Source organism: Ostrea edulis, chromosome 2 (genome assembly GCF_947568905.1).
Source record: "Ostrea edulis chromosome 2, xbOstEdul1.1, whole genome shotgun sequence".
Classification (NCBI taxonomy): Eukaryota; Metazoa; Mollusca; class Bivalvia; order Ostreida; family Ostreidae; genus Ostrea; species Ostrea edulis.
This window is the reverse complement of record NC_079165.1, coordinates 21,132,750-21,155,637: the sequence shown is the minus strand read 5'-3', so window position 1 is coordinate 21,155,637 and position 22,888 is coordinate 21,132,750. Positions and strand designations below refer to the sequence as shown.

The 22,888-nt window shown below is 36.1% G+C and overlaps 2 protein-coding genes across 2 annotated transcripts; one reads left to right on the top strand and one right to left on the bottom strand.

Annotated features, from left to right (window-relative positions):
* Nucleotides 1–1,100: 1,100 nt before the first annotated feature.
* On the bottom strand, nt 1,101–8,657 carry LOC125681872 (tetraspanin-9-like). Its single transcript, XM_048922131.2, has 8 exons — nt 8,479–8,657; nt 8,158–8,240; nt 7,582–7,812; nt 6,934–7,008; nt 6,725–6,835; nt 6,462–6,647; nt 5,276–5,359; nt 1,101–1,970 (listed from the first exon to the last, which is right to left on the bottom strand). Exons 2-8 carry the CDS (start codon nt 8,221–8,223, stop codon nt 1,884–1,886), a joined length of 840 nt encoding a protein of 279 aa, XP_048778088.1. The 5' UTR covers nt 8,224–8,240; nt 8,479–8,657; the 3' UTR covers nt 1,101–1,883.
* A 4,079-nt stretch (nt 8,658–12,736) lies between these two features.
* LOC125679781 (uncharacterized) lies at nt 12,737–21,150 on the top strand. Its single transcript, XM_048919245.2, has 11 exons — nt 12,737–12,767; nt 13,044–13,064; nt 13,195–13,566; nt 16,061–16,272; nt 18,416–18,580; nt 18,689–18,836; nt 18,935–19,092; nt 19,290–19,438; nt 19,531–19,655; nt 19,785–20,216; nt 20,842–21,150. Exons 1-11 carry the CDS (start codon nt 12,737–12,739, stop codon nt 21,021–21,023), a joined length of 1,995 nt encoding a protein of 664 aa, XP_048775202.2. The 3' UTR covers nt 21,024–21,150.
* Nucleotides 21,151–22,888: the final 1,738 nt, after the last annotated feature.

Here is a 22,888-nt window from a genome sequence, read left to right as displayed (position 1 = left end):
AGGACGACACAAATGAAAAGAAAAAACCCAGCAACGGTGGTGTGTTGATGTACAGTTTGGCTCCTGACATTTTGAATGAAATATTCGTCTAGAAATCCATACCACAATATATTGTAGTCTTGAGGTTTTAGGTCACACGCAATAATGCGAATATGATATATCGGGTTCTATTACATGTAGCTAAATGTATCCCAATCTGTGTAATATACTAGCTTTGTTTTCTTCAGAGCTGTTTAAAAGATGCTTTCTTTAATCATGTGATAAAGTTTTAGTTCTCTTTGTAAATATATGTGTGTGAATGTATATATTACAGTAACTGTTGGAAGTCATTATACTTATAGCTGAGGAATCAAAGATTAACGAACAGTGATAGATACGCGTAACTACAATTTTAATAAGTAACATATCCACTTAATACTGAAAATTATTTTAAATGTATTTTTCGTCAAGTTTTGATGAAGAATTAGAAAGTATTTTGTGTATGTTTTCTTACCACCACGTACCGGTCGCGGTAGCTCAGTGGTACATGTAGAGCGTTGGATTCATAACCGGGAGGTCGTGAATTCGAGCCCCCTCGTGCCATGGCCGCGTCAAACCTAAAACGTTAACATAGGTAGTGATGGCGCCTTCGGTTGTATATTGTTTAATGTCCCTAACGAGAATATTTCACTCATATCGAGACGTCGGGTTGCAAAATTTAGGCCTATGCTCGGCGTTAACGGCCTTTGTGCAGGAAGGGATCGTTATCGTGCCCCACCTGCTGTGACACGGGACCTCGGTTTTTGCAGTCTCATCCGAGGGACCTTCGGCAAATGCTTGGTATTTAGAAGCGAGAATCACGGGTCTTTGGGATATGACCTTAAAAACGGAGGTCACGGCAGGTGTTGACACGCTAAAGGAACCCTCAATGCTACGGGCCTGAACGCTAAGCACGCGTATAAATTTGTGGTACTTCACCTACAGCTAATGACGCCTCAACGGGACGTAAAGCAAACAAACTTACCAGAACGTGAAAAATGTCAGGCCCTTCATTAGGATTTAGCTTGCTCGGTAAGACAGAGCGTGGGAAGTATTGAATGAAAAAACAACGAAGACACCGATTTTTCTGTGATGTATATTTATTTTCGTCAACATAACAATAATAGGTGTTTTCTCATCATGTTTTGTTACTGCGAGTCGTTTCCAAATACACATTTGTGTGCAATAACAACTTCAAGCTTAACTGATCTTTGATTTCTCACTGGTGGAACTGTTCAGCGTTTTGAAGGGGAAAAACGCACATAAATATGATATCTTTGTACTTCAGAGAAAACATAATCTAAACACAATAGCGTGTACAAAAAAATGTTAAAATATAATCGTATTTTTGAGGTCGTCTTAACACATTGTCCCATTATAATTTTCTGAACGATAAAACCATATTAAGATTCATTATCAATCATCAAACAGAGCTAGAACTGAAGAAACTTAGACCTGAGAGTGAGATTATCATATCTTAGAGTCTTAGCGTGACATAATAATCATGTTCTTGAGTGAGTCGTTAATATATACGTCCTAAAGTGAAAGTATAACCCTGTTAGGGAGGAATTTTTATAAACATATCCGATATAGTAAATTTATAACCATGTTCTAGAGAGTGGTTTTATAATCATGTCCTAGAGCGAGTTTTCAAAATCAGATTAGAGAGTGACTTTATAATTATGGCACAGTGCGAGTTTTTAATGAAGTCTTGGGAGTGAGATTATAATCATGTCGGAGATTTTATAACCATGCCCTTGAGTGAGTTTATAACCATGTCCTTCCAGATATTGGGCACAGCTTATCAAATGAGGTCACAAAAGGCATGAAGAATTGGACGGATTGTGAGCATCTGTAGTTTACATTTACACAACTTTGGCGGCACCGGATAAACCCACGCCGTCGTCGCCTCCTTGTTTTATAATGACAATGGATCCAATAAACGCCACAATCTGCAATACGATAGGTAGACAATTAAACTACAGTACTAGGAACAAACTAATACCACAACGCTCACCTGAGTCATCTTAATCATGCTGGTCCTCATCATCAGATCTTTACTCTCTTTAATGTCACGAAGAATATAAAAATGTTGAGCCCACACGAGCCCCAAATAATCACGCTTTCACCGCACTTTTATCTACATTGGGTTGCTTCGATATTAATATCGCAAACTGGTCTTGCTGTTCCGGGGAAGATGTGTGGATTTTTTTTTTAATCTTTACCTTATATTCATGTATTATGTAAAAAAAAAAAAAAAAATGCATCCCTCATTTTAGCCCCAGGGTCTGGAAAAAAGAATTGAATCCACACAACTTGCGAATGTTTGCATATTAATATGATTTAATATGATCTTGATTACTCTTACATATTCTCACGTAAATATACATGTATGTTTCCCTATTTTAGCCCAACCCTAGCCACATTGACCATGAATTGATCCAATATGAATCGGTAATACACTGCAATGCTTGCATATTAATATGACTAACCATGGACTGTGGTTCTTGAGAAGGCTAACGATTTCTTGTATATATTTCAATGGAAAATGGAAAAAAATATTTCCGTGGGGATCCGGGTTAGAATAGGTCCTCAGTACCCCTTGCTTGTCGCAAGAGGCGACTAAATTGGGCGGTCCTTCCGATGATACCGCAAAAACTGAGGTCCCGTGTCATAGCAGGTGTTGCACGATAAACATCCCTCCCTGCTCAAAGGCCGTAAGCGTCGAGCATAGGCCTAAACTTTGCAGCCCTTCACCAGCGATGGTGACGTCTCCATATGAGTGAAAGATTCTCAAGAGGGACGTTGAACAATATTCAATCAATGTTAAATGGCGATCCCCTGCTGTGGTCCCACTCTACTTCCCTATACCATGATTCAAACAAACTTAGATCTGCACGAACTGAATAAAATCATACACCAATTATCGCCCTGTTGTTCTTGAAATTAATTTTCAAAGTTTCTTCCTATATATTCTCATATTAAACTTTGAATCCATATTGTGGAACAAACCTAATTTCAAGAAACTTGTTTGTGAACTACCTTGGGATGCTTGCCTATCAATATGACTAATCTGACCTTGCTGTACTTTAGAATAAAATTTTCTCAAATATATTCACATGTAAAACTCTTACCCACCATTGAGGCTCTATCCTGCCCCGGGGTCATGATTTGAGCAAACTTAAATTTTACGCTATCTGAGGATGCTTGCATATTTTATATAACTACTCACAGTCCTACTGTTCTTGGGAAGAGGATTTTCCAAAGTATTTCCTATAGGTTTACATGTTGAACTTTGCTCCCCTAGTGTGGTTCCATCCCATCCCCTGGTATCATGATTTGAACAATTAAAAATTTACGCCAGATCAGGAAGGTTTCATATAAGTTTCATCTTTCCTCATCCAGTGGTTCTTGAGACATTTGAATGACGCCATCCTGTTTTAACCTTTTTCGATTATTTCCCCTTGGAAGGGACAAGCCCCTTTATTTGAAAAAAAAAATCTCTTTACCCAAGGATATTATCCACTAAATTTGGTTAAATTGGTCTTGTGTGCTTCTAGAGCAGAAGTCGAAAATGTGTATAGTTTACAAACAGACTACCAGGTGGGGAGAAAGCTCACGAGTTTATAGCTTACGTGAGTAGGGAGAAAACTCACGAGTTTATAGCTTACGTGAGTAGGGAGAAAGCTCACGAGTTTATAGCTTACGTGAGTAGGGAGAAAACTCACGAGTTTATAGCTTACGTGGGGTACATGTAAAAGGAGAAAACAGCAAATCAGAATATAATATGAACATAATTTCACAAAGACCAAGTGTAATTCACTTTGACGGCGAATTGGTATACGACTTATAAATACGTTTTCGAGATCAGCAATATTTGTGAAACAAGATGCACTCTGACCTTGATACAAGAATTTCACCACCTAAATATCAAACCCTTTTCGATCCCATTAATAATGTAAATGTTATAAGCAATTTTCAAGTAGCTAAAGTCTAGGTAAAAAAGTCCTAGGGTGAGTTTATAATCAAGACCTAGAGTGAATTTAAAACATCATGTCTTTTATAACCGCGTGTCCTAGAGTGATTTTATAATATTGTCCTAGAGTGAGTTTACTACTACATGTATAATTATATTCTTGAGCAAGTTCATAATAGCATGTGCTTAAGTGAGTTTACAATCAAATGTTAAAAACCTTTAACAAAGAGTACATCCACTTAATATCAACGCCCTAGATCTCTAATGTCGTAGTGTTCAAACGCTCGTACACGATTTTGGCGTTTTCGAGCAGTGGGTCATCTTCAAAGCTTACAGGTCATCAACTCTGGCATCTTTAAAAAGGACTTTCCTGGGGAGCAAACTCAGTAAACAAAATATATAGGTTATGTCAAGGTTTCATTGCACGTCAGGAACAGATAAAAAGCTAGGATACGGCATACCTATATGTTACCGAAACTTCGAATCGAGGGGGAAGGGGTACGGTAAGTGGGGGAGGGTGGATAAAAGACCCAAGCAATTCAAATACCTTACAATATCAAACTGATAATCAGAGAGAGTGCAGGTAACTTACGACAGTGGAGGGTGAAGTATAATATACTGTAAAACAATGTGGTGAAGTAATGGTGGTTGTCATATATAAACGGAAAATAAAATGATAGTTCAACCTGTAGTATATAATTATAATTCAAAACAATGGATAAGATCTATCTGTAAAGGAAGATTTGCTACATGCATGTTTCAAACATCACCTTACATCACATGCTCAAAGCTTTTCACCAACTGTGCAGATAACGAGCATGTGTATATTATACCTAGTTTCCATACTGTTTCCGGTCCTCTGCTCGTGACTGACCTACTTTATAGATCAGTAGAATTCCCGCCAAAATTGACAACAACTACAATGTCACAGAAGACTTGCTGCTTAGATCGTTGTTGAAATTTATGATATTCTGTATATTCTACGGGGGATTGTTAGCAGATGTTAACTTACGAAACACGCCCAACCGGAGTGGAGTGTTTTGAACATGCCAGATTGTCTTGTACATGTATTAATGTACCGAAACTCAATAGAGTGTTTAAATGTCCTTTGCACTGTTGTTTTTGGGGTTTTCTATGTGTATTTTCCTGGATGGGGTAGAATTGAAATGTTCATGTCATATCAATTGTTAAAATGTTATAAGGTGCATTATACATGTATATATCCTACACGTGTGTGTTTCATCCACAATGCTATACAATATGGCGGATTGATATACTCACCTCCACAAGCAAGATACAAACACCAATGGCGATGAACACGGTGCTGTATGTGTTAAGTAAACTGTACGTGGCGTCATAACAGCCCTGAAATGTGAAAGCAAATTCCGTAATTAGTAGCTGGCCGCTTAGATTTCCACCCAAGGAGAAACAACACAAACTTTCTAGACCCATTTTCTTCGTTTACTTGTTCTTGGGTTCTTGTTTGCATAACACTAAAGTTTGATGAGTACATTCCCAGTTTCTTTGATTACGTTCCACCCGAGTCAAACTAAATAATTATTTTCAAAGAGTATCCAGGAAAAGAAAATTACCATCTCGTCAGCATTGTTGATAAATACCATCTCGTCACAGTGCATGACAATTACCATCTCGTCACAGTGCATGGCAATTACCATCTCGTCACAGTGCATGGCAATTACCATCTCGTCACAGTGCATGGCAATTAATATCTCGTCACAGTGCATGGCAATTACCATCTCGTCACAGTGCATGACAATTACCATCTCGTCACAGTGCATGGCAATTAATATCTCGTCAAAGTGTATGACAATTACCATCTCTTCACAGTGCATGGCAATTAATATCTCGTCAAAGTGCACGAGAATTAATATTTCGTTGAAGTGCATAATAATTAGAATCTCGTCACAGTGCACAAGAACTAACATCTCGTCACAGTGCATGAGAATCAACATCTTGTCACAGTGTAAAAGAGCGGCATGAGTACATGTAATCACGTCAAAGTCAACGGAATTGAATGGCCTACTACTATACATTTGAAATAAATCCTGAATATGAATTGGTCAAAAAATAACTGGTCGTACACGAGGAGAAGGTCCCATGCTTTCGTCACTCACCAATTTTACCAAATCTATAGTCAGGAATGGTGATCTACACAAATGTGAAATGTGAATTACATTGATGTTACAATTTCTACCATTGGTGACCTGAAGTAACTAGGCTGCGGATGGTGAAACTCGGAATGTACCTATTTCTTTTCAAAGTAGTCTATAAACCACCTATAGTTTTGTGGATGATGGGTACTACCGACCCGCAAAAGAGGACTACTTGGAAAACATCAGAGATTTAAGCTGTAACCTTGAAATTTACCCATAGAAAGTCATGCTGCGATGTACAATCTTCAAAATGCCTATATTCATTGAGATATAGTTGATAAAGTGCTAAATACCTTGGTGTGGTAATTTGAAGTGACGGTGTCCGTACACGATGTGTCCGTGAAGGTGGCGTAGTTCGACGCCGTGGCGTTTGTACAACAGAATAACGGGATATGCTTAGTCCCAGCGGAACCAATCCACACGGAACTGTCAAAGTCGTTTGTTGTACCAGTGACTGCATTGACCCCACAACAAGAGAGCTGGAGGGAAAAAGAATATCATACAAAACCAGTACTGAGAAAGAGAGAAGAGATAGAGAGAAAGAGGGAAAACTTACAGTCATAAACATATAGTTCCAGGCAGTTGAGATTTCATGCGAGGTAAGATCTTCATTTTTGTAATTTGTTTGCATCTGGGTTAGTAGCTCTGTCTTCATCCAAGTTTGAATCTTCAAAGAGCAAACAGTAGTACGTGAAGTTTTTTAAGTTATGAGGTTTCAAACAACATTTTGAGATACTGTACAATATTTCGTTCCACAAAACTTACCTTGTCGTTCATGACAAACCACAGAATAACAACTACTAGTTTGGCCAGGAAAAACACCAGCACCAGGGCGGCATACTGAAATCGAAAAGAAACATCATAATCCTTTGTGGCAATACTACACAATACTGCACGACAGTGAGAGCTTGACTTGATTTATTTCGGACATTGTATTCATGCACCAGAACTTTTTCGTTTTGGAGTAATGCAAGGTGAAGATAACGTAAAGTGCGATAGCTGCTTTATTTTCGTGTTCCTGCCTTACTGCTTTCGGTGAGCAATATTCGTGTTATTCGTCATGTACATGTATTTACCTCACTTGAAAAAAGGCGCAAGTGAGTTTGCGCCTAGACTGGATCATCCCGACGTTTGTGAGTCGGCGTTTATACAAACGTCGGGATGATTCCAGACTAGTTTGCGCTGACTATCCGTGCAACGTGCGGACACTTAGTGAACCTTGCTTTCCTGTTCACACAAATCGTATCATTCTTTATAATAGCGCTAATTATAAGTTCTGACCTACCCAATGTGTAAACATTAATTCAGGTAATATATAAGCACGTGTGTAACTTGTGCCCTCGGAAACTTCAATAGGTAATCGCCGTATCAAGTATTGAATATAAAATTGGGTGATTGTCCCAAACAACTCACCACGACTAGACAGAACCTCTGCTCACAGAGAGCTCCACAACAGCCAAATGTAGAAACGATGAGCACGAAGGCGCCGAACACAATCAGCGTCACGGAGAGACCCTTGGCAAGGTCACCCACATTCAGTGCACCGAATGATAGTTGCTGCAGCAGGGGGAGTATGTTATCATTGATGACTTGGACATCAACCAGCATCAAAATTCCGGGAATAAGAAGGCCGAGTCCAAGCAGCTGAAAGTATGGAGTAAGTTGTATTTTTAGAACATGGCTAATGATTAACATATAAGGTGTTTTAAAATGTTGTTTTTATTGGCTACATTTAATATGATATACTTTATATTGTGAAATAACTTTTAAGTACAGCTATAAGGTCAACAGATTTCAAAATCTCACTTCGGCTTAAAGTAAATAATCTCGAACCGCATATGTCAGTGAATGTTAAGTTGAATAGAATTTTAAACGACGTTGTTAGCTACATAATATTAATTTAAGGCGAACGGTATTAATTTATCACAGCAGTGTGTTATAAAACACTTCTACAAACAAGATAACAGAATCATAACACATTTACTGTACCATAAAAATAGAGTTGATCACCACTAGAAAGTATTTCATACATCTTCCTCCGCAAGACAACGCCATCTTGGATATAGTCACACCTGAAACAAAATGTCGATCAAGAAAAAACAAAAACAAAACAATCGCTCAATTTCATTCAATGGATTCAAATCTTGCTTGAATCCGTGGACTGCGATCAGAATGACTTAAAAGTCAAAATCACACTCATACATAAAAATAATTAATATACGTAACTAATGTGGGTATATAACTTCATTATTCACTATAATTGTGACATTTGAATGGCAAAATTGAATTATTCAGATTTATCCGTCTTACCTTTTGATATTTTCCTCAGTTCAGTTCGTATAAAATCGCAGAATAAAAACTTTTGATTCGGTAATAAAATCTACGTAGGTTAATACACAAATTAAATATCACCCGGCAATCAATGCAAACAGTGATCGTAATTCGAATCGATACGCAGATAGAGTGGGCTCGATCACGCTTGAAGGAACGCAAAACACCCGTGTACGCTCTTACTCTTTAATAATGTAGCGCTATCGATCTCCTTCAATATTTACAACTGATGGAAAAATCATGCGATAACAGACAAACATAGCTCACTATTTATTTAATTCTTGTTTATATTTTACCTGACTTTAAATGTTCAGGTAATGGTGAGTTAAAATTCAGATTAAAGCTGACTGATTCCATGTACGAGAGAATGTCATATGCATTATATATAAACATGTAATATATTTAGATTCTTTATCTATCAGCCACTTAAACGTGTCCGTTGCGAGAAACTATACCCCGCACTAATTATATTGATTGCTGAAATACTTGAATTATTGGTAACTTGGAGTTTCTTTGTTAGATATATATGTGAAGAAGGTCAATGTCACATGGATTCCAATTAATGCGCAGAAGAACAACAATTAACTGATACGTTATGAGGAAACAAACACTGGAGTTCTTGATTATTGTTTGCTTCTTGGTATATCTTTTAATGATTCGAGGAAGAATTGCCGGTTTGTACGTTAGCCAAGGGTTACCAAATACGGACACGCGCACTAATGCCGGTATTCGTTATCAGGCCATCAATTCTGTGTAGAAAACAAGAGGATTACAACGATAAATTGTTTGGAGATCGAGGCAGCATATTTACGGATGTTTCTTCATGCTTGTAATCTATAAACCAAGAAAGATCACGAATGTTGATCGTCCAAAACAAGGAAAGTTGCAAATCTCCATTTTAGTTCGTCGAAATTAGAACACCCAACCATAAAATGAATTGGCACATTTATACACATGTGCATTTACTTCCAAAGGACGCTTGACACGTGTTAATTCAATTCTGCCTTTTACAAGAATATGCAATGAACAGTTCCAGCTAGAAACATTACTTCCAAGAAATTCTGTCAGGCTTTTAGATTTCAGAATAAATATCGGATTCTTTTTCTAAAACATGACTTGTGCTTTGAAGATAGCGAAATAAAAAAAGCTATTTATACGGAATAATGCTTTTAACATCTAACATCTGGCACAAGGATTATCTAGAATAATTTTAAATCATACTGGATCACACATATAAGACTTTTATTCATTTTTTTAAATATAAAGAACACGAATAAACCTTATTATACACTTATGAACACTTCTTAAACTTGATCTTAAATTTCATGTGTTAAAGTTAGTAATTGCACAGGTTGAAGGGGTGGGGTCAAAATGTGCTTTCCTTCTCTGCGCAAGTTTTACTTGCCATCCACAGCTTGCGTTTGGGACTGCATCCAGTATTAATTTCAACTTTAAGATCAAAAATTGAAGAAATAAGATTCTACGCTTTTCAAAACTGTCATTGATACTTTCAATTCTATGAGTATTGATTTTATCAGATTTTTGTTGCACTATGACCATTACTTAATTCATTTGGAATAACACGTGAATGACCGGAGTCTTAATGGGATCTGAGCACTAATAAAATCTATACTTGCATATTCCTTGTTCTGGAGCACCTGTTTGTGATATGCAAGGTCATTTTAAATCCTATACACAATTGTTTCATGCGAAACTATATATACCTACAGTGTATCTCAATAGCACTGCGTTTTTACGGGTTGAATAAGGTTAAGGAATGGCGGGGTTGTTACTCCATATTACTGTACAAACCACCTAAAGCTAATCGTGCAGAAATTATTTTATGCCGTCGTTGTTTTCATACCTCCATAGACATAAACAAAACATGGGTATATAGATAGATATACATATGATTTAGGCTTAGTTTGGTTGTAAAAAGTACAAATATAAAATACCTAAAATGAATAAAGGACTTGCAAATTTTCTGTGATATTTAAAGTTGAAATATATTATCCCTCTAAAGATTTTCCTCTCCGTTTTGGACTTAATTGAGAAACCACGCAAGTAAATGACATTTCATACAGTAAACTGTAGTAATTTCACTTCTGAAAACCTTTCACTTTCAATTTCATCATTTTTAAAAGTTGATAGTACATGTAGGTGTCGTTAAATGTATATCATTAAACGCTAATCTTTATAACCGAAGCATTACTGATAACCTAAACTATGTTAGTAGTAAACCTGAAACACTGAATATTATTTAGATTGTCCTATGTATAAAAATCTACCACAATATTTCTTGGTCATGTATCCCCTAGCATATAATGTAAATATTGATATCTATATGTCGTATGTTGTATATATGATATTGTTTTCACCAAACATTCTAAACATTTATTCCATATATTTATGATTTGTTAATTTTATTATTTCTGTGTCAAATTTATTGTTAAATGATTTTATCCAAAAAAATAAATAGATAAAACACACTGAAACAGTACAGGTTTGTCATTGGCTGTCACTGGGAAGTGTACCTGTAGATACGTATAGTACATGTGTCCATTTGTCAAACTATGGTGCTACGATCGAAACGAAACACTGGTGATTTATTCTTGGCACACTGATTTTGACTGTGGATAACTCCGTTTACCTGATCAGGATATAGGGCTCACGGCGGGTGTGACCGGTCAACAGGGGATGCTTACTCCTCCTAGGCACCTGATCCCACCTCTGGTCTGTCCAGGGTTCCGTGTTTGCCCAACTCTCTATTTTGTATTGCTTATGGGAGTTATGAGATTGATCACTGTTTGTTATCTTCACCTTTACATTCAAATGATACTACGCCCTCTATCTAATTTCTTAGAAACATCACCAGTCAAAGGTCTATAGTATCCAAAATAGTAAACTAGGAATCCACAGTATTTACATGTTACCACTGTTTTGCACTGCCATTCATACATGTAGTACATACAGCTTATTTAACACGATACTGCTCCATGTAGTGGTACTGTAGGGTAATCTACTGTGTACCTTCAGAAACTTACCGTGCACCCTGTGTACCTTCAGAAACTTACCGTGCACCCTGTGTACCTTCAGAGACTTACCGTGCACCCTCTATTGTGTACATTGTGTCCCGGTACCAATTTGCGAGGCAATTTGCGAGGACATCTTTTGAAACTGTCTAATTTGATTAAGACATTAATCAAATGTATCATGAACAAGAATTTAAATATCGCAGAGCAAAATGCGTCTTGTGAGCATTAAATATATTCCCTAATTCGCACTGGATAAACTTCCACCATAATCTATCCTAAATACCAACAACGCGATATCTTATCAGTTTAGCTGAACCAATCATGAATTGTCCAACCCAATCACCCGAATACTTATTCAGATGTGGGGCTTTTCAAATCTAATTTTTTTTTTTACTAAGGCCACACCCTTCATAAAAATTTCATTGAGTCTCTCCTCAATACTTAGGGATATAATGAACAAACAAACTGGAGCAAAAATACACAGCGTACAGATTGAAGTCACCATGGTGAGTAGATGCTGATGTCATGGTGAAAGTGACTTTCACAGGAACTGTTGCGGCTAGATCCGCCTCGTGAGATTTTATTGAACACTCTACTCTCAGAAAATTCTACGACGTCAGTTCCAGTAAACAGACTCTCACGATGTTATGTAGCATTCAATATTAACGATGACGCATCATTTAACAGTTCCTGGTTGAAATCTTCAAGAAAGATTTTCTTATCTTAGATACCCAATATGACTATTTCTTACAATTCATTGAGAAATACTCGATATATGAATTTGATCTAAATAGTACCGTATTTTTGAAAAAGTAAGTTCTAAAAAGTTTGTTTGGTTTTGTTTTTGTTCCGTTTGTTTTCTTTTCCATGCATACACTCCATGACCGGAAGTTGCTCTTTGAACTTTGCTGTGGTCACTATATTTTGACATGTGACTAATCAAATCATGTCTTCAGAATTAGAATTTTGAAAACAAATCCATTATATGTGCCCTTGTTGAAAATTCGATGACACGGTCAAGATAAAATTGGTTGTTTTTGCTTATGGGGGTGGGGACCGTACTATCGAACATTTATAAACAGTTTTGGCCAAATTCTGGGCAGATTAAATAGCTATAGATACGAAGTGAATGTTGTGGTGAGGGGACATATTACAACAAAAAAGTTGTGTCAAATAAGAGAACATTGTGTTAATACTCAAAAATGAAATTTGTGGGATTATTCTATGTAACAGGTTGGTATTTTGGGCAATAGAGATTCTATTTTGACAGAAAAACACCAAATACTAGTAAGAGGCATAGTATCTTTATGTTTTAAATTATTCATGACGCAAAGGGTATGGTCCATCAAAAGAAATATCAGAATAAAAATCTTATGTTAAGCTTCTTGCATAAATACAGAAAATTTCATTGAAATCAAAAATTGGATGATAAGTAGAAAAATGGTACAATGCGATTTTCTATTATATAAATGAATGTCAGTTTAAAAAATTAATTGGATTTTATTTCAGTATTTCCAGTCATCGCTCTGGGTAAGTATTCCGTATTCGTGATTGTGAAAAACAATGTTGTCAGTTCTAAATGTAATGTTTGGAAATCTTGCATTTTATGGTTACCTTTTCTATTACATGAATGAAGGACACTATGTGGTTGTCATTTCAGCGGCAAGCAATAATAAGGTTGTCTGTGAATTTGATACAAAACCTCTTTCATGTCCTACTGGGACCACCATACAGATTCGGACTGTAAATTTCGGTCGGACAAATGCCATCGTGTGCAAGAGGGACAAACACATCGACTGCTACTCTACAGGGCGTGTAACAGGGAATGTGGCTCGAAGATGTAATGGAAATGACCTGTGTCAAGTCTCCGCGGACTCGGGGATTCTGGGAGAAAACCCATGTCCTGGCATTCCAAAGTACCTCGACATCCTTTGGGATTGTAACCCTCTCCCGACCACCACTCCACCCACCACTACTACTGCATCCACTACTACCGTGTCAACTACAACCGCAGCAGCCAATCAAAATTTAGGTACAGAAAAGGGTGCTTTTGGCAGCAAGTTGTTCTTAATTTCTTGGAATCTCTATAAAAACATGTGTTATAATTTTAAACGCATATTAACGAATTAGAAATATTCAACATACCCAAAATGCAAAGTCGTGGTAGCTCAGTGGTAGAGCATTCGCTTCATAACCGGGAGGTCATGAGTTCTAGTTTCGTGCCATGGCCGGGTCAAACCTTAGACGTTAACAGACATGTAGATTGCTCCTTCGCCAAACGCTCGGTAATTAGAAGTGAGAAACACGGACCCTTTGGATATGACCTTCAAAACGGAGGTCCCGTGTTGCGGCAGGCGTTGGCACGTTAAGGAGATATGCGACACCAGAGAAATGTCATGTGGATGAAAAGTGGAGGATATGTACAACAATATTTTGAAGTTAAAATTGTTCAAATTTACTTCATTTTGTCAAAAAGTACAGTTTTAGTAAAAGTTCATCTGGGAAAAAATAAAAATAAAATTCCTGCTGTATTCGAACCTGCGACCTACAATTCAGCAGTCGGTATGCTAACCTACTGAGCTACTCAACTAGGTATTTAAATTGAAAAGAAAAAGTCAAATATTGCTGATATTGATTTTTTCTTCCATGTTTTTAAAGGAAGTCACCCATTATGACGATGTAGAGTACATGTACTTCCTAAAAGAATCCTGACTTTTACAGCCCGATGCGCTGAGCATAACAAACAGTGATCAATCTCATAACTCCTATAAGCAATACAATATAGAGAGTTGTGCAAACACGGACCCCCTGGATATACCAGAGGTGGGATTAGGTGCCTAGGAGGAGCAAGAATCCCCTGTCGACCGGTCACACCCACCGTTAATCTCAGCGAGATTCGTCGAGGTTGGATATTTGGACTGACGACTCTTCCGAATCTCAGACCAGTGTCACACAAAGTGATTCGGGAAATCTTGCCTGAACTTCGGCCGCTTGTTGCGATTAAATTGGGTTAAACTGAATTTCTTGTCCGCTTCAACTTTTTGCCTTAGACATCCTATTAACTCGCTATCACAATGAAAGATGCATTTCTTACCTTCACATGGTGTAAATCCCACAGTAAATAAAGTTGGCTATTTTCGAAGCCTCCATTTCATATTTACCTTCTCAACACTGAAGAGTTCCGATATACTATTTCATGACAATTTATACTACGATTGGAAATACAGAACTTACTGATTGACAATTACTGTGTACAAAGCATTTAAGCATAAAAATTAAAAGCAATAAAAAGAAAACTTTGTAATATTTGATCAATATATTTGAAGGCGTCCTAAACTATCGGAACTCTTCAGTATTGAGAAAGTAAATATGAAAGTCCTCAAAATCAAAGTAAATTGAACTATCAATGTGTTATCCGGAGTGTGTTTTATAAATACAGGTACAAATAAGTTATGTTTTATGTCAAAACGTATCTAAACTAAATATACAGTGGCTTAAAGTTGATAAAATCATATATAACTCAATTTCTTGATAATTACTACAATTGTAAATTATGACAAATTAGAGAAAGGGTTTATAATTTTTATTTTTTCCTTTTGGAATCTGAAAACATTGCACAAGAGTGGAGATTAATCTTGAACGGTGCTCAAATGGCATCTCGCAGGAAAGGTCTTAAGGCGCAGTGTTCGTATATAGATATGTAACACGTTCTCAGGTAAATCTTCCGACTCCAAAGATACATATCGGTGACCGTCAGTATGTACTGCGCTACCTTAATTACGGGTGATTCTCATGGGGAAAATAAATCCATTTACAAAAAATAACTTTTATCTAGGATTTTTACCAAAATTTCAAAATCCTTCGGGAATTTTGAAAACATTTTATGGTATTCTTTTTACCTTAGGAGAAAAAATTCATTGACGAAATTTGAAACATCCTGTTTAAAAATTTGAAATTATGTGAGATTCTATTGAAATACTTCAGGAATATCATTTCTCCTAAAGTAAATTTAATTTCCCTTTGGAAGTACAGTCCTGTAGCTATATAAAGATTTGTTATTTTGAACAAAATGACAAAGTTCAGATGCGCTTGGGTACAATAAATCAACTCAACGGATGAAATATTTGGTATGCATGAGTTGATTGAAGTCTTTTCTTGACATTTATGTAGAAAATTCGACACAGTCTGTAATGTCATTTAATTACAAATGATCATAGCTCATTTATTTACTTTGCAATGAGAATTCTTTAAGGTGGGACTACATGTATATGGTAATGGTAGAGATTGTGATCTGCTGCAGTTGAATGTCATCTGACTGAATATTCTAGTGTTCGTCACTTTCATTTTGAATGAACAATATGTCGCCCAGTTCGTGGAGAGGGGATCACGTTTTTCCTTCTGTGGTGCTTAAGTGGCCTTTCAAGACCCATGGTTTTCATCTAAGAACAGAGCTTGCGATAAAAGTCATTCATGTATCTTGTTTCAACAAACAACAGTTATAAATGTTTCTTTCAAATGTGTTTCAGGTCCAGATGTTTGTCATGAAAACCTAGTTTCCGGTCCGCGGGGGGTCGCAGATAGTCAGATAACCAGCTCCTCCACATACAGTAACTCATCTAGCGCTAACTACGCCCCCTACCGGGGACGACTATACAGTCCCAGCCTGAACTACCAGAACGGAACATTCTTAAACGGCGGCTGGTCGGCCAAAGTTAATGACAGATACCAGTACATACAGGTTTGTGGACTGGACGACCGATTGTCACCAATGCCTTTTTTATATTATATATGCAATCGAGTTATATATGAAGGAAGTTGGTTTGGTTACTAAGCAATTTTTTCACTTATTCAAATTACATATATCGTGAAGGATACCACGCGGACGGCTTTGAGAATCTACCTCTTTGATGTAATTTTAAGGTTTGCTAGCTAGTGAAAGGTAAAGATAACGAACAGTGATCGATCTCTCGTGATTCGGATTACGATTAATAAAAATTTGGTACTAGGAGTTTTCTTCACAGCATTTTATTCATAACGATTAGAAGAGTAATGAATAAATCAGAAAGAAATTTATAGATTTAAAAGTCTTACTTTCAAGTCTTTGATATAGACCGACGTTTGGCATTTTAGCCTATATATATATATATATCATTTAAACATCAGACGAAAAGGACACTTTTTTTTAAATTCATTAGGAGATAATGAGAAAGTTAAGTTAATGTCGGTTCACATTTTGTGATCTTTTACAAAGCGAAGTTAAAGTTTCGTCTTTTGAAAAGAACTTTGTTTCTCCGTAGTGAACCTCACACGCTTGAAAGTTCAGAGAAAGACACACAATGAGGTGACACGTTCACCTTATTTAAAGGTCTAGCGATACCATTGTGTTCCTATTTGATACTTAGGTGTAATGGTTAAGGTGGTTTATTACACCAACATTTTATTTCATGACTCGTTAAAGAACCTTACATGAAGTATGATTTCACCATCGAAGTAGTGATACAATTTCTAAATTATTTAATACGAAATTTTGTGTTTTTTAGACTGATAAATCCGCGTTTCATTTCCAAATAAGAGATTTTAAAATCCAAACTCCGCTTTGATTTGATGCATGATATGATTATTTTTAAAATAAAACCTGCCAAGACGACTCTTGTAGATTATCAAACTTTAAAAAATATATTTATGAAAATTATAACGGTTATTCTTTTCATAAATCTACGGCTAAAATCATCACAAAACATGTCATTTGGAACAAAGATACATTTTCCAAAGAAATTTAAATAAAATGACCAAATTTCAGAAATATCATTTGAACAAAACCTGAGAAGAAGAAAAAAATCCCAATCCCGATGGAAATTGATAGAAATTACTCAAATAATCAAATTGCTGTGAATTTCATGCATGATTGAATATGCCCGTGACATTTAGAACTTAGTTTCGTTTAAAATTTCATTCAGTTTGTCAACCATTTTCCAACAAGGGAATGTACTTTTCTGATTAAAATGTTCTCTTTTTACATTTCCATTGGGCCAGGTTTAAAATTGAAAAATCGAAATATTTCTGATTTTGGTGGCTATTTCATTTATTTTGAATGTATTGTTTCCCATACATTTTTTCTAATTGACATTTTACTTGAAGATTTTAGTCGTAGATTTAAAAAAAAAAAATACAAAATATTGTTTTTAATTTTTATAAATATGTTTTCATTTAAAAACTTAAAACGTCTATCTGAGGGTTTTTTTAGGTATGTTTTATAAGATATTCATAATACCTTAAATCACAGCAAAATCTGGACCCTGATATATCTTATTTGCAAACAAAACATCTTTTTATCATTTTAAAACACACGCATACAAAACTCATATATTTGATAATTGTATCACCCTTTCGATGGTGAAATCATATTTCATATGAGATGCTTTAACGAGCCATGAAATAAACTTTGATGAAATGAGTTACCGTAAGAGTACGTAATTAGTAAATTTACAAGATCAAAGTCATTACCAGGTATCAATGACGAAATTACTGTAATAAGCAGTACACCTTTTTTCAACAGGGGAAAAGTATAAAAGGAAAAAGAATTAAATAGATAAAGTATTTTTCCAGCCAAAATGTCATACTTTATCCAATACTTCGACGGATAATAGTACTGGAAAAAACAAGAATAATTCATGGATGGTGAGCATGCGCTGTAAGTCGCCACGTGGTATTTTCAAAAAGTCACATGTAAATGTCACGGGCATATTCAATCATTTAACACAATAGCTGTTGTTAATAGCAAAATAGAATTTATAAAAGGAACATTTAATACTTAAATAACACATTTTTAAATATAATTTACAGAAAAAAGCAGTACTATGTAACTAAGTATATACATTTAGGTCCAGCTGAATTCACAAAGCGTAATAAGAGGCGTGGTTACCCAAGGCAGGAATATAGACGCCATATCCCAATGCTGCAACGAACACGTGACGAAATACACCGTGGAGTACAGTGTTGATGGAGTGAACTTCGAGTCTGTTAAGGATTCTAACGGAAATACGATTGTAAGTCATAATTTGTATTTCAATGTGTTATGAAAAATCATCATCATCATTTTCTTCTTCATCATTATCTTTTTGTTCTTCTTTTTCATTTTGAATTATCGATTCTAGGAGTTTAACGGAAATAGTGATCAGGAGTCAGAAGTTACACATATGTTTGGATGCTCAATCATTGCCAAGTATCTGAGAATCCGTCCAGTGGATTGGAAAAACCATATTACTATGAGATTTGAAGTGTTGGGATGTCCTACTAAATCGGGTATGACAGAGCAAGGCCAGTCTGATGTTTATCGATGAATGGTCATTATGTGACATAATTTTTACATTTTACATCCTGTATTTTTATTCTTACTGCAGACCCGTACGGTGTATGTCCACAAGACTGGAAAGAGCGACCCGGAAGTGACACATGTTATCTGATTACGACACGCGAAGCTAAAACATTCAATGACGCACGACAGATTTGTCGTCTGCAGCAGGGGGATCTGTTGGTGGTGGAAGACAAGGCGGAGGCGGTAAGCAGACGACTACGCTAAACTGTCAAAGGCAGAAACTGGAATTGGAAGTGCAATATGACTAAGTGTTGAAATGTTAGCTTTATCTTCGATAAAGGAGCACAATAAGTCAGTCGTTTTAACAACTTTCACATATCATTTTATCATCAGGCAATTGAATTGAGAATTTTTATATGAAAATCGATATTCCTTTGTAGGCTTGGGTGAAACAGGAATTAGATCAAATCAAAACAACATACTTCCAAAACTTCTTATATCAAGTATGGATAGGGATGTCAAACGCCCCTCGCACTGACACACAGAATTACAGATGGGTAACTGGCGCCCCACACGATATTAACATAGTGTAAGCACAATTTAAAAGACTCGTGTAACATGGAGTGGAAACTTTATAATCACAAGTTTACTTTTATCTTAGTTTTATTTCATCATTCTCAGACCCTGGAAAAAAGGGATGCCTGATAACTACGCCAAATCGGAACACTGCGCAGAATTTGTGGACTCTGGACTCAATGACGTCAGCTGCACATCACCAATAAATTACATCTGCGAGAAGAAAAAATGTATGCAGATATATTTTTAAAAATCTTCAGCATGTATATAATGTTGAAATGTTCAGTCATTTTCCGGCTTAATTTTGAATTTCATGTTCACCACCCAGACGTTACTTCAAGCATTGTGATTATTTATAGATTGGTCTTATCCCGGACCGGCGACTACACAAACCCCTCCTTCTAAAAGCAATTCTCCAAGTGGAGGAGGGTCCGGAAGTTCGACGTCCGGAATTTCAGGATCCAGCAGCTCGGGAACCTCTAGTAGCGGCATCACAGGAAGTGGAACTGGTACAGGAATTAGTTCAGGTGGAACCGGAAGTAGTGGATCGGGAACTGGTACAGGAATTAGTGCAGGTGGAACCGGAAGTAGTGGATCGGGAACTGGTACAGGAATTAGTGCAGGTGGAACCGGAAGTAGTGGATCGGGAACAGGCGGTATTAGCGGAAGTGGAACAAATAATGGCGGAAATCCTGTCACAACGCCCAGAACCACCTTAACTACACGGAGAACTATTACAGTAACACAGTCGAAGACAACAAGAGGTCCATCGGGACAACCACAATTTTTAGGTAACCTTATAGTATCTAATCATAGGAAATTAAATACAGCGTTTTTCTGGAAAAAACGGAGGTTCTGTGTCACGATAGGCGTTGACACAATAAAGAATCGACACTACCACAGCCTTTAGTATCATGCATATATCAACATTTGTGGCACTTCACTTAGAACTGGTGACATATAGAGTGCCGTTGTGATATTCATTGCCAATTAGTCATATCGCTTATTCAGATGGGTGCTATCGCTATCCAAATGAGTAGTATCCACTATGTAGACATTTACAATTATTTTGAATGCGTGGAAGAAGTGGAAATTATTTAGAACGAGTGCTAAAACTGCGTGGCTGTTATAAAGCTCCAACTTTCAAAATAGTCTTTCTGATTTTTCCAATCAAAGCGCTAATGTTAAATGAAATGAATCACTTCTCTTTTTTCATAAAATCTTGAAAACAGAGCTCAGAATTACTGCAAGAAAGAAATTTATCTGACTATTTTCGTAATAAATGTTGAGGTTAAATTTTCAAAGTACATGTAATAACTTTTCAGATATTATACATGGAGTAAGATTACTTCAAGTAACCGACGAAAATCTATGCATTAATTGGTACTTTGTACATAAAAATTGATTATTTTTCAGCGGGCTGCAAAGTAGAGTCGGATTGTATTAGGATCGGGATCGGATACCACCAGTCATGCCGGGGGTGTAATTACGTCCTGAAGTGTCTGCTCAGTGGTCCAGCGGTCCAGCAGTGTCCTAATGGTTACGTGTTCGATAACAATATGCGCTTTTGTACAACACAGTCCACTACGTGTTACTAAAAATCAAATGATATGAAGAATGTGCAGGAGAATCAAAACGCTTGTTTTTAAAGAATTGTACACCTTGTTAAATTATTTAATGTTCTTTATGAATGCAATGTTCGTAATTTCATGGATTTATTTTACTGATGGTTATTAATATTATATATCTTTAAAAAAAAAAAAAATATATATAATTTTTCTAATTCATCTAATCATCTGTTCTTGGAAAATTATATGTTTGATTTGGAAATGATATTTAATAACCATATTGATTTAATCAGGAGGTGTATAGAAGCAGTTTTAGAGTTAAATGATGGAGAGACATTTGACAATATATAATCAAAACCAGACTTCCTAGATCCATGCCGTACACTCTGCGTAAGAAGACCTAAAATAATGTGACTAGGGGTCATGTTCACGTGAGCTATATGATCCTTTTCCGTATGGTGCGGATCTAAGAAGTCTGATTCTAAATTAAACTGGGACGTTTGTTATTATTATGCCATACCCTGATAATTTGATGCAACAAATCAAAACAGATTTCTTCAAGTAGATAATTCGAAAATAAGTTTGATAATTTGTAATTACAAGGTAATTCTTACTTCAATTGATCGTATTTGGTTGCCAAGTGTCCGATTAGCTTAGAGAGTAAGCGAATCGAACACTTACCTAGCAAAAATGTCAATGACCAGAGATACATTGAACTCGCATGTGACCTGCGAATCTATAGTACAATGTACTACTGATCATGAGGTGCATGGTCATCGTTTGACTCTGCCACATTTCAGGACTTAGATAGAAGATTTTGTTAGGTCAGGTTCATATCAAAATCTTCATATGGTTGAAGATGCGATATGATTTTTGAAGATCACGCATTCTTGCAACGGAATGAACATGTTTGATATATTATACAAAATCATAGTTAGTCACACAATAAGCTAACTGTATATTCGGTGGTTGCATTCAACTTTGCTAACGATACATTAAGATTTAATGAAAAATCTAAAATTTATTAAGTTGATCATTTCGTATGAATTCGGAATTGTTCAAACGTATAGGGTAACTGGACCTACAGATGTAGGCTGGACACATACTTACTAAAGTCTGTAGACGTGTACGTGTGGGACAGTATTCACTAACACTCGTAGATTTACGTCAGAAATGAGCGTAACTTCACGTATGTTATACCAGTTCACGTAAGTTAATCCTAACTATACGAATAAACAAAGAAAGTGACGTATTGTCTTTTTTATTGAAAAAAAAAAAACATTCTAAAGATCGCGCAAATCCTCTAGATGCATGGAATGATTCACTAGTTTTAAAATTGTATCTATCCAGATTATCGTTTTCTTCACTAGAACATCATCTGCAAGGTGTGACAATTCTTCCTCGTGGTGTGGTGTGAAGGGACAGAAATATAGAAATAGCATCTTTTAAGTGAAAGCTATTCAGAATAAAGTGGAATGTACATACATGTACATATAATATGCATGTGTGATTTTAGATTTAAAAAGAAGAGAGTTCTTATGTGTACAAACATACGTTGTGATGCATATAGAGGTAAACCAAGAAATATATTTTATACTTATCAAATAGCTGATCTATACTAATAGTCATTGGCAATATTGGTAACCTTATACTCATCAAATAGCTGATCTATACTAATAGTCATTAGCAATATTGGTAACCTTATACTTATCAAATAGCTGATCTATACTAATAGTCATTAGCAATATTGGTAACCTTATACTTATCAAATAGCTGATCCATACTAATAGTCATTGGCAATATTGGTAACCTTATACTCATCAAATAACTGATCTATACTAATAGTCATTAGCAATATTGGTAACCTTATACTTATCAAATAGCTGATCTATACT